The 12,289-nt window shown below is 40.0% G+C and overlaps 1 protein-coding gene across 1 annotated transcript in view; it reads left to right on the plus strand.

The window, feature by feature from the left end:
- PATJ (PATJ crumbs cell polarity complex component) overlaps positions 1–12,289 on the plus strand; it is a 111,973-nt gene that overhangs the window by 65,674 nt on the left and 34,010 nt on the right. Inside the window, exon 29 of the mRNA XM_072419386.1 lies at positions 5,076–5,167. Coding sequence (XP_072275487.1) covers positions 5,076–5,167 — 92 coding nt within the window. The remainder of the gene's footprint in view (positions 1–5,075; positions 5,168–12,289) is intronic.

The raw sequence follows: 12,289 nt of genomic DNA on the forward strand, positions 1-12,289 counted from the left end.
GTTCTGCATGGAAAGCGTTTGATATTAAAATGGCTTATTTTTTTTTTCTCCTCTAGCTGAAACTTCGAGCTGGATGTATGTATTTAATGACATCGCTGTTTAAGCTCGAATTTTTGAAATGACTTTTGCAGCAAGTCTTTAAAACATGATAGCTGCATAATGGGGTTTAGTGATTGAACAGGATGATATATATATATATATATATATATAACTAAAAAAAGGTCATCCAGGAGTAAAGTGTGACATTAATGCCAGCCTATAGCCTGCTAGTGGTGGTGGAATCCCTGATGGGAATATGTAATGGTGTTTGGTGAGTCTAGATTTAATACAAATGGTGCATTTGCTTTCTTGTTGCTTTGAATGCACTAAGCATTATTAATAATATTATTATTAACAGTATTTATATATTACATAGCGCTATACATTAAATACAGACAGACACAGGGGGAGGAGAGGGCCCTGCCCTGAAGAACTTACAATCTAGGACATTGTTTGCACCTGCTCCTATTTGTCCAATTTAACAATATGTGACCTTAAAAGGTTTTCTGCATTGCAGTATATAAGCATTATTGTAGAAAAATGCTTTTACTTTGACTTCCTCCTTCCCTCCTTTATAAACGATTAAATAGTGGGCTACACAGTGGCTTTAAGGTTAGCACTCTGGCCTTGGCTGCACTAGGTCCTAGGTTGGAATTTTGGCCAGAACACTATCTGCATGGAGTTTGCAGGTTCTCCATGTTTGCGTGGGTTTCCTCCGGGTACTTTGATTTCCTCCCACATCCCAAAAATAAGCAGTTAGATTAATTGGCTTCCCCCAAATTGGCCTTAGACTGTGGTAATGACATATGACTATGGTAGGGACATTAGATTGTGAGCTCCTTTGAGGGACAGCTACTGATATGACTATGGACTTTGTACAGCGCTGTGTAATGTTTGCACTATATAACTACTGTGTAATAATAAATATTTTCTGTTTTCATTACATACTTTAAAGCGAAACAAAACCCCACTATATTCACCTGTCTGTTGCATCGTGAGGTGTCACTATCCTTGTCTTCTCTTCTTTCTTGTGATCTTTAGCCATTATGATTGGCTGGGATGACATAGCTCTCATGCAGGTGTGTAGAAGTTCATTCAGTCCTGGCAAGGGCAAAGGAAGAACTTTTGACATTTCCCCAGAGCAGTCCGGTACATATGAATGCATATTGCAAAAGGGACATTATTCTGCAATAATACATTGCTTGATTCAATGTTTAGAAGTAGAACTTTAGTTCTTTTATTTGAAGCTAGTGACAATCTACCTAGGTCTTTGTGCTTCCCTCTGCAATGCAGGCAGATCATGACTATTAGGAGAGGCTGGAAGGATGTTGTATTTAGTTTCCTAGAAGCAGAAGGCTTTTGCAATGCCCACATGTAATTCTAAACGTGATGACAAGAATTGGGATCCAATGAATAGGAGGCAGCCCAGGGACGGTCATGCTGGGAATGAATGGGCTGAATGATGCTGGATGTCCTACAGCTAGAAAATGATGCTGCTATATCGGACCTTCTACGGCTACTAATGCACACTATAAGAAGCTTACATTGTGCAGTGATATCACAGTTATCATATTCAGTACAATTGGGGAAAAGGATGGGAAGGCTGAGGTTTGCTTTAATAGAACAGTATCTGTTCTTAAACAGAACCTGCACTCAAAATGTGAACTAGCAGTACAAAAAAGTTTTAAAAGCAACTGTCACTGTTATATCAATGGGCATTGTGAAGAAATCTGTCTTCAAAGCAAAGCGAGATTTTATTCTTATTACTTTTTATTGCACCAGAATCCTGCCATATCCTAATGTAAACAAACCTCAGGTGCTCCAAACCAACTCAAACTTCACTCTGAAGTCTGTGCTGCTGCTTTGAGGTTCTTTGAGATTGAATTATTTCGCAGTGCAAGCAGCTGTGGAGCCCAAGGATGTCTCATTTTTTGAGAATATGTAAATAATTGAACGTAATAGTCTGGGCATTGGTGCGCTTAATGCTCTCTAGGACTAAACACTGGGTGATGTGAAACACATCTGAGGGAGATTGGGTATGGTGCAAGGCGCCCTGTTTTTAAGTTTGGCTTAATAAGGTTTTTTTTATTACAAAAAAAAATCTTTCTTACTCTGAATTTTACTGGGTTTGTTAATAGACCTTTGGCAGGTACAAGAAATGTGTTGCTGCACTTTAAAATTTGACTCCTGCTGTTTAATAGTTAAAACCCAATCCAGGGGCCCCCAAACACCTTGAACCTCATCCTTGTATATTGGCTATGCTATGTGAAATCAACCAAGGCCCTGGTTCCCAACATTCGCCCCCCTACTTGGGCTTGGTGTGTGACCTGCGGTGTATTAGGATGGGTCTGCCACCAGTTGGGCACCTGTGCAGAGCAACAGTGAGGTGCCAGGTCATACAATAAACATCTTTTGGGCACGAAACATGTGGTTACTTGCTACCAGATGCCCTTTTTCTGTGATAATACAGTTTTTAATGTCAACCAGTGTTTGACAACAGCTCTGTTGTGTGGTTGTGGTTAAGTTCTTCCTCTGATTTGTCCCTTTCAGGAACTGCATGAACCCTTTTTTTTTGCACTAAATATTTGATTCTGCACATTTGTTACAGGACGAGCAGTGGCATTATCAGGCTGAATAAAGCTTTGTTGGTTAGTCTCCGCCATGTAGCAGAAAATACATTATGTATTAGGGATGAAATCTGCCAGCAGTTAATGCACTCTGTATTCCCAGACTCCCATGTAGCCCGGCTGTATGATTGGACCCATGATGTGTTAAGACCATTACATTCTTTAGGGTTAATAAAATATGACACTCCACCATTAAATTGGAACCTTGAGAAGCTGGGCTTACATTCACATCCATGTTTGCTGGTTCCTCAGGGAGCCTTGTCCTGCAACCTATGTTTGAGGATAACAAGCTGGGGGTGATAAGGTCCCAGGTTGGAATCTCGGCTAGGACTCTAGCTGCATGGAGTTTGCAGGTTCTCCCCATGTTTGTGTGGGTTTCCTCTGGGTACTCCAGTTTCCTCCCACATTCCAAAAACATGCAGTTAGGTTAATTAGCTTTCCCCTCCAAAATTGACCTTAGACTGTATTTATGACATATGACTATGGTTGTGATATCGGATTGTGATACCCTTTGAGCGGCAACTAGTGACATGAACTTTGTACAGCGCTGTGTAATATGTTGGCCCTATTTATTACTGTATAGTAATACCAAATATTTTTTGTTTTAATTCGTCCATCTTTTCCTCCTTTTTGGAAAGATCTGTGTGATATGTTGGCACTATATAGATACTGGCATAAAAAAGAGAGCAAAGAAGGGTTTCTTTGACATTTAAATAATGAGGTTTATTTGTAATATATGATTGTGTTTCAGTTTGGATACTATCTAGGGTGACCACTAACTATACAAAATTCATCTGAGCTATATTATTAGGTTGGGAGTAGCAATTCCAATTTGAAAAATACAATCATGATAATTTCAAGCTCAATAAAATCAAACGTAGAAAAAGGCAGTCATCTCTGTTCTGACGTGTTTCGCCAAAAAGACAAGGCATTAATATTGCACACAAGTGTTGATATAAAATAGTAAGTAATTTCTGAAACAATATTTAGTGGTTACAATTATTAGTTATCAGATCATATGTGAATAATTGTAGGAGGTTCTTTGTTCAAAATAAGTGTTATAAATCTGAATATGTAAATAGATTGTGGTATGCTTGAAGGATAGAGGGGATAAAAAGGGGAAACTTACTTTGTCTTCTACTATTGGGCTTGAAAGATTGGTTGCAGATAGCGGTATATAAGGTATGAAAACAGCAGGTATCTAAAAATAATATATATATATATATATATATATATATATATATATAAAAGGTTCAATTATAAATGTAAAAACACATATTTACAATAAAACCTTAAATGCCAAAGAAACTCTTCTTCTTTTCTCCCTTTTTATATACCATGAACTCCGGGCTTTGGCTAGACATAGTTTGTTTGTGGAAAGTCATATGGTTCTCTCTTTCCAGTTTTCCTACTATACCATAATAATTTTACTGATTTATAAGGACAGATTATGGCCCCAATAATTAAACCATGCAAACATTTCTTTTTAAATGGATAAAATTTGGAAAGGGAATTTTTTTCAATTTAATCTTTTAAATTTTTGCTATTTATTATCACATTTTATTAATCCGAGGGAAGGCACTACAAAGTGTTGCAAACCAAAGAAGCCCGTAGTGATAATGTTATATTAGAAAATGTGAAAATAGCTTTTGAAGTTCAGTACAATTTTAACACATTTTAGTTTTTTCAGTATGACTGCAGTTTTCTTTTCTTTTACAAGCAAGGTATACAAAAAACATTCTTGAGTTACATATGTGTTCTAAAAAAATATAAAGTACCTTTTACTGTTTTGCCACATAGAAAGCAGCAATCTGTTCATGCATCTGTTGGCCTTGTGCTGTCTACATGTGGACTGCTGAACCCTTAATTTTTTTATAGGGCGGCTACGCTTGTTGCTGCTGCTACATTTTGTGTGTTGGCTGAGAGGAGTTTACAATTTAGGCTCCAAACTGGAATCACACCGCTTTTGGTTCCTGTGCTGTTCTGCATTGATTGAATTGAAGTCGTTGGGAATCCGGGAATTTTTGATTACCCAGCAATCTGCAGGTCAGAAAGCAAGGACAGTAAGTGTTTGAGCGTTGTTCAAAGTTACAGGTTCTCTTAACAGGCCAACCTTCATTAACCCCACATATTCACTAACACTCACCTTTGTCATGTCCTCGCTGATGGGTCTGTCTGGGTCTTATCCCTGTGCGAGCTCTCATAGAGTTAAGGACTACCTGCCCTCATTTATATGATAGTAACTGGCCATAGTGACCTAAACCGTGCATCTTGGGAGGGTAGTAGGTCATAAGTTCTCCCGTCCCAAATATTTTTGAGGGATTCAACAGGGATAGGGGTGTTGCAGAGGTTGGCACTCTGGCCCTTGCAGCGCTAGGTCCTAGGTTCGAATCTTTTTTTTTTTCTTAGCTGAACAATCACATTTTGTTTGGAAAAAGCCATCAGAATGCATCCGCCATTATTAAATCTGCACCTTCCAAACTGAAACTTGTGCTTATAAGGTAAGAGGTGCTTCTGTGCTAAATCTATTCCTGATGATTTAAAGTAAAGCACTCTATCGTCAGAATAAAAAACATAATTATTATATTTATTAATACTGTGACAATGTTAAATTGTAATACAGTTTTTAGATTGAGTGCTGAAAGGCAAGCAGAAGGGAGTTCAGAGAAGGAGTAGATGTAAAAATGTATATTGGGATCACATGTGCTTAAGGTGCTTTTGGGGTTATACTAGAATACCTTGGGATTATTTATTTTTTTTACGTTTTTGTGGGTAAGAGATTACTGGTACCACATCCCTGTTATCTCAATTACAACTTCATTTTGTGATTTGGGATTTTTCAGATTTATCATAAAGTTCACTTATTCTATACAATTACAAATTCATATACATTTATTAATTTACACACACACATATATATATATATATATATATATATATATATACACACACACAAGTTTAAAAGAAAAACATTACAATACATGAAGATATTTTAGGGAAACTATTCTCAAAAAGTTTTTGTTTTAGTTCTTAAAGTTGAAGTTCTTGATGCGTTTCAACTTTAGCCTTTATCAGATGGCTCAACTTCTATATATGCATCGTTTTTAATTTTTATTTTATTTGCCATTTCTTTATTTTTTTTTTGTATATCTAGCCTTTTCATACGTGGGTTCTGTATGTGTGTGTGTATATGTATAGAAGCAAACATTTCTTTTTAAGCTGTATCGTTTTATGTCTTAGTGACCATTGTTCCACTCCAAATCATGATAGGAACTCTAAAATTTTCAGCCACCACAAGAATTGAAGGCAAGTCCTCCAGTAGCAAGAATTGTTTCTGTGATAACTAATAGTGGATTTTCCTCTCATTGAAAAAAGATCATTTCTATTTCTGTTAGAATGGAACTAAAAAGTCCCACTTTTGAAGACTGAAAATTAGTCTGGTGTGTTTATTGTAAAAAGACCCAGGCGATGTCCCTTTTGCAATAACTATTCTTATCTGCCTGATTGCTGCCCTGCTGGCAATTTTTTTGGTGCCAAGGATACTCAGCATCCCTGGATTTCCTTGTGTGCGCTGGAAAGAAAAAAAATCCCTTGCGCCTGGGAGTTATATTTTTCCAGCCAGGCCATTCAAGATGGTCCAAGACCATTGAGGAAAAGAAGATGTTGATGGCTGTGAATAGGGATGGGCCAGTATTGAATGGGTTGAGTTTTGCTATGCGGCACAGGAAGTGATAGGTAATCTTCTAAATCAGTCACAAATTTAAATGAACCTTGGTTTTAATCTTTCTCTAGCCAAGAAGAAATTAACCTTACTATATAGACATTGCATGCCAGTTGTTGAGGTTGTTTAAATTTTGACTCTTCTTCTCTAGACCGTTTCTCTACTGCTGTGGCTCATCACCACCTCATTGTAACAAAATGAAGTCATTATGCAGCTCTAACGGCCTGTTTGATTGCCGTTTTACTCTAGGTTGATCTGAAGACTCACCAGAGACTCCACTATAAAGTTTTAATTTCATTAACTCCAGAATTACTTGATGTAAAAATCCCTTTTACATATCTGAGGACATTCAATTCTCCAATCCTTTCAGAACTTCCTTGCCATTGTGTGGAGATTAATTATAAAAAGTCTTGCTGGGAGAGATCAAAAGAAATAATTTAGCGTTTAAGTAAGCTCCTTAGTCAGCTCTTTATTTGCATATCTTAGCAGAGCCGACTTTGTAGGATGGAGCATGTTCAGGTTTGCGGGGGAGAAATGATTAAGTGCCTCAGTGCCACAAGATGGCCCAAAGGAGCCGCCTGACCGCCGGAGAGGTAAAACCCAATCCCATAAAATTGCCCAGATAATCTTTTATAGAGCAGGCTTCTAATAATCCTATTGGTGAGATGGCATCCTCTAATATCAGTCTTAGTCTCCTTAGAGTTTAGACATGCTGCATATCCCGAGTGTCATTTGTATGGTTACTATAAAAAACCAAAAATAGTAAAAATATTAGGCTTTGGCTTAATAGAAAAAGTGCTGTAGTACAGAGACACTGCTCATAACTCAAAAATTCAAAACATTTCCTGTCGGAGTCTGGAATTTATATTTTTTCAAAAAGGTTTAAATGGCCTAGGTTTGGTCATTTAGCCCTTTAGGTATAGCCAAATCGGTCAGTGCCCCCTCCCCCCCACACCTTACTAGCCGTAAAATGTCCTCTGGTGTCTGGTCTGCCACAGAAGTAAGGGGCAAAATTGTGTAGCCCCCTTTCTTTTGGCAAAACCAGACCCCTGACTGCCCCAACAGTGCCAATAGTCATCATTGGGGTAGGGGTCCTCTTCCCTACAATGTGACCCCGGTATTGTGGGTCTGTGGGCAGGAAGCCTATTAGAATCTAGAAGCCTCCCTTAATCATGGTAGAGGCAGATATCCTACCCTTTCCCCCTGGGGAAAACATAGTACCCCTTAAAAATTCACAAAAAAAGTTAAATCAGGTCTAGAAAAAAATCACCTAACAATTTTTTTTCTTTTCTTTTTGCACTACCTTTTTTGCCCAGTGGTGTCCAAACATGAGATCCCATAAAGATCCCAAAATGCATCACTGCCTGCTCCCCATTGCACATCCAAGGCCAACTTCTTCCAATTGTATAATGAAAGGAGCTCCTCCTTGCTGAACTTGTCATGGCTTGTTGTCCATGACAGGTATATGCATGGGATGTTCAAATTTGAGTCAGACTAGACTCTGATCAGAACTATCTGACCACCTGTTGTTGTTCTTTATGCTTCATGCATGTCTTTGTATTCACTCTATTGTGCTGAGATAAAGTGTAAACACTCACATCCTTGATGCACAGTGCAAGGAATCCTGGGGCATTGAGTTTCATATAACAAGGAGCTGAATTGCAGTCACTCTTCTGCCCTCTAGTGTTCATCCAGAAATAGCAAAAATCAGCAGAAGCTTCTACGTTTACTCCCTAAACAAATGCCTTTTAATGAGGGGAACAAGTTAAAAATATATGTTCATTACCTCTATGTAATTCCAGGTGAAAGGTGAATTTGGACTTGCATAGGTAGATTGTGCTCTGTAAACTGAAAAAGTAAAGAAGATTCTTTGAAAGGAGAACACGAGGGTGGGCATCACATGACCAATTATTAGTCCAGTTGTTGGGTGAGGCAGTGACACAGGGTCTGGCGAACTCTCGTTATCACAGTGGGATGTGATATCTTTATTGGTTTATAGTATGGTGGCAAATCTGTATTAAGATTTCCATTCTTTCTTAGCAGTTGAGGTTCTCCTTTAATGCTGTCTTGTATGATTCTTTTTCAATTTTGTCTCTTTATTTGCTCCCGCTGCTCTTCCCACCACACATCTGTGTTACATCTCCAGTATTAAATCTTTTCCCCATCCCTGTGCAGTATTTGTCTTGTTCCAGAGTCGCTGGACATTCCCATGGTCTTCAGATTTATCTCGTTCTCCGCTGAGGGTGGAAGCGGCTTAACAAATAAATGAACCCGTATAACTTCCTCCCCATAATTGTCTCAGGAAATTCATGTCATTGATCTGCAGAGGTTCTGCAGATTTGTTTTGGTGACATTTGGTGTCCTTGTCCCTGTGTCACGTAATGTGCAAATATCCACCGCCTCAAGTGATTTCTCCACAGCTCCTCGCTGTCATCTCTCAGCAGGCTGCAGACTTATTTCATCATCTTACGGTGGAAACCCCGGAACAGGAAAATGCTGGCTCCATGCAGCTCCTATAACTATTTCCTCCGTTTGGTGTTCATCATAGTTTGCAGCCACAGTAGATCTGAACCTTAAATGAGTTGAGTTTAGTTTGCTAAAACACTTCATCTTTCATTCACCATTCCACTTCTTCCCCAGCCCATTCATTCAGTGGTTGGAGAGAGGAGCGATGGAGGAACATATATTTCACTCCCCTTACTTTCATGTGACAGTGCTGCTTATTGTTGAGTAGCCCAATTCTGTCACATGAGGGTAAGGGGAGAGTTCTGTGTTCCATGTGTAAGCTCTGATTGGGATCAACTTGGAGTTTATAGAGACCGGTGAACTCCCTCAAGCTCCATCCACCATTCCTCAAATTCCCTGCCAATCTATTCTGTGCTGGGAGAGAAGAGAAATACTGATGTACAGGAAAAAATGATTTGCTCCTCTTCATCCAAAGTGACGAAGTTGGTGATGGGCCCAGATGTGTCACAGAGAAGTAAATAGAGTCCTCAGCCCTGTGTAAAATCTGATTGGGAATAACTAGGAATAAGCATCTCCTCCAGGTTCCTTAATCCTTCATCCTTTCACTTCCCAACCAACCCATTTGGTGCATGGAGTGAAGCGACATGCTGGTATGGTGGAGAAAATTATTTGCTGCCCTTACCCTTGTGTGCCGGTGGAATGAGCTGTCACATGGGGGCACGAAGTGAGTCCCCAGACTAAGGTAATCCAGGTCAATGCTTACCCGAACGGTGGGGGACTAAGTACTCCAAATTGTGGGGGAGGGCTATAATGTACCATTTTACAGGAGACCTTGCATAAAGAGCCCACCCTTTCAAAAAAAAATGTGCACAGGTATGCCAATATTTTACCGGTGCTAGTTCACATACATTGGTGCCTTGACTAAAAAGTGCCAGTTTTTATATTTTTGCGTGCATCTGTTGGGGGAAAAAAAACAGTTTAGATATAAGCTTAAAGCAATCTAATCCCAAAGAGATTGGAAACAAAAAGCAAAAAACTTACCTTGGTCTCCGCCAACTTGTGTAGGAGGCAGCCACACCGCCTCTCAATGTTACCTCCCAGGAGTACTCCAACTCCTCCAACAACTCCCTCCTGCAGTGATTCCAAAAGTACCTAGAAATCAGGATCCAAAATAGGAATTTATAGTTAGAAATTTTCTAATTCCTTTTAGCCAGTGCGGTATTAATTTTATTTTTAGTTTTTAATTTGGAGAATGGGCTGCTTAGTAGTAAGCGGATCTGCACTTATATGGCAGGTTCTCTTTAATGAAAAGTGTATCAGTATTTTTTTTATCCTTGATCTCTTTGTAGTTTGTAACTTTTTTCTTTGTATGTGATTTCCCTTTTGTTTAATATTTTATAAGTGTGATACATCTTTGGCAGGGAGCCACCTTTTGTGTCACTCGGAGATGATTCATCTGATACGTGGCTGGTGTGATAAAGGTTGAGTCGGCTGTTAAGGGATGGAACGCCATTTCTAATGTCCTCCTTCTGTCATTATAAATGGGGAGTGAAGGTTTCTGGGATGTTTACATGCCAGAGGAGGAATATTTGAGCCTATGCCCGGTCTTCTGTACTTCTCCTAAGGATTATTGGACATGGTGTAAAAAATGATGTCACGGTCACCTTGAGGGACTTCAGTTACATTTCAGGCACATTACTGCTAAATTAGAAGGATAGCAAGCCATGTCATTTAAATTGGTTAAAATTAAATATCACCTATATTCTGCAGTCTGTCAGTAGCATTCACAAAGTCAATCCTGTATTTTTCTACTTCCTGTGACAACACGCAGTGACATTGCACAGGAGCGTTGTCAGGGTAGTTTCGGACATGTTGTAAATTGTCTTTAAGCAACAAAGATAAGAACTGAGAGGGGTATCTGGACTGCAGACAGCTAACATTTGCAGCATGAGAAGACTGTATGCTGTGTTTCTCTCTCAGAAAAGGTTTTGTTCCAGCTAGTGCAGTCAGCAAGATGAGTCAAGTCACCTCGGCCATGCAGACGTCCACATACCCCGCTAGTGTGTTTCTGCTCCTGGAGCTGACAGTTCCCTTTTAACAAGGCGATGGCAGTGACTCCCTGCAGCCTAATTAGGTTTTGGCTCTAGAAACAAATGAACAAGTGTCAGAAAACAACACTCCCCAGGAAAAAGACATTTATAATGAGTTCCCACTGCGCTGCTACGATTTACTTTATTTGATATTTATTTGTATTAACGTGTTAAAATATTGATAGCACAGCCGGAACAACTGTTAGATGGCTGTACATTTGTTAATGACATAGGGATTTTATGCTGAAGTAAGTGGAAACAATGTCAGTAAACATATGTCCCTTCTGCTATAACTGAGGGTTAGCGTGGCCCCCAATGGCGTGCCGTTACTGTACAAGGAGGTTGGCAAGTGGGGTGCAGATGGTGCTTGTACTGCAGTATATATTGTGCAGGGAAATAATCATTTGATGAATCCCCTGCATCAAAAGCATGGGGTGTAAGGGTTCTATTTTATTTTGTCTGCTAGCATTGGAGTGCAGGGGATCCCTGTTGAATACTATATACCTACCAGCATTAAAAGCGGGGTGCAGGGGATGTCTGAAAAGTACTGCATGCCACAGGAAATAGGTTTCAGCAAATGGCTGTAGAGTGCTGTTTGCCTACTAGCACAGGAGCCAGGGATGCCTAACCTGTATGCCTACCAGGGGAGACAGGGTGCAGGTGGTGCCCGTACTGTGCCTATCTGCACCAAAAAAAAAATTCAGGTGGTGCATGTAGTGTATACCAGTACATATACTGCCTACCAGCACAGAAAACAAATAGCAAGGGATGCCTTTAGAGCATTCTATGCCAAAGATATCAGGATACACGGGATACCTCACAGTACTATATTCCAACAAGCAGACAAGGTGAAGATAATTGGCTGTCTGTACTGTCCAGTATGTTTACCAGCTAAATGTAAGCCTATAATGTTCTTCATGCCGGGCAATATGTTGCAGGGGATGACTGTACAGTGCTGTATGGCTACTGGATCAGGGTGCAGCGGATGCCTTACCTGTATGCCTACTAGCATGGAGAAAGGTGCAGGAAATGCCTGACCTATATGCCCACTAGCATGCAGAAAGTGTGCAGTGGATGCCTGGCCTGTATACCCACTAGCATGGAGAAAAGGGGCAGGGGATGCCTGTCCTCTATACCCACTAGCATGGAGAAAAGGGTGCAGGAGATGGCTGACCTGTATACCCACTAGCATGGAGAAAAGGGTGCAGTGGATGCCTGACCTGTATACCCACTAGCATGGAGAAAAGGGTGCAGGGGGTGCCTGGCCTGTATACCCACTAGCATGGAGAAAAGGGTGCAGGGGGTGCCTGGCCTGTATACCCACTAGCATGGAGAAAAGGGTGCAG

Source organism: Pyxicephalus adspersus, chromosome 8, assembly GCF_032062135.1.
Source record: "Pyxicephalus adspersus chromosome 8, UCB_Pads_2.0, whole genome shotgun sequence".
Taxonomy (NCBI): Eukaryota; Metazoa; Chordata; class Amphibia; order Anura; family Pyxicephalidae; genus Pyxicephalus; species Pyxicephalus adspersus.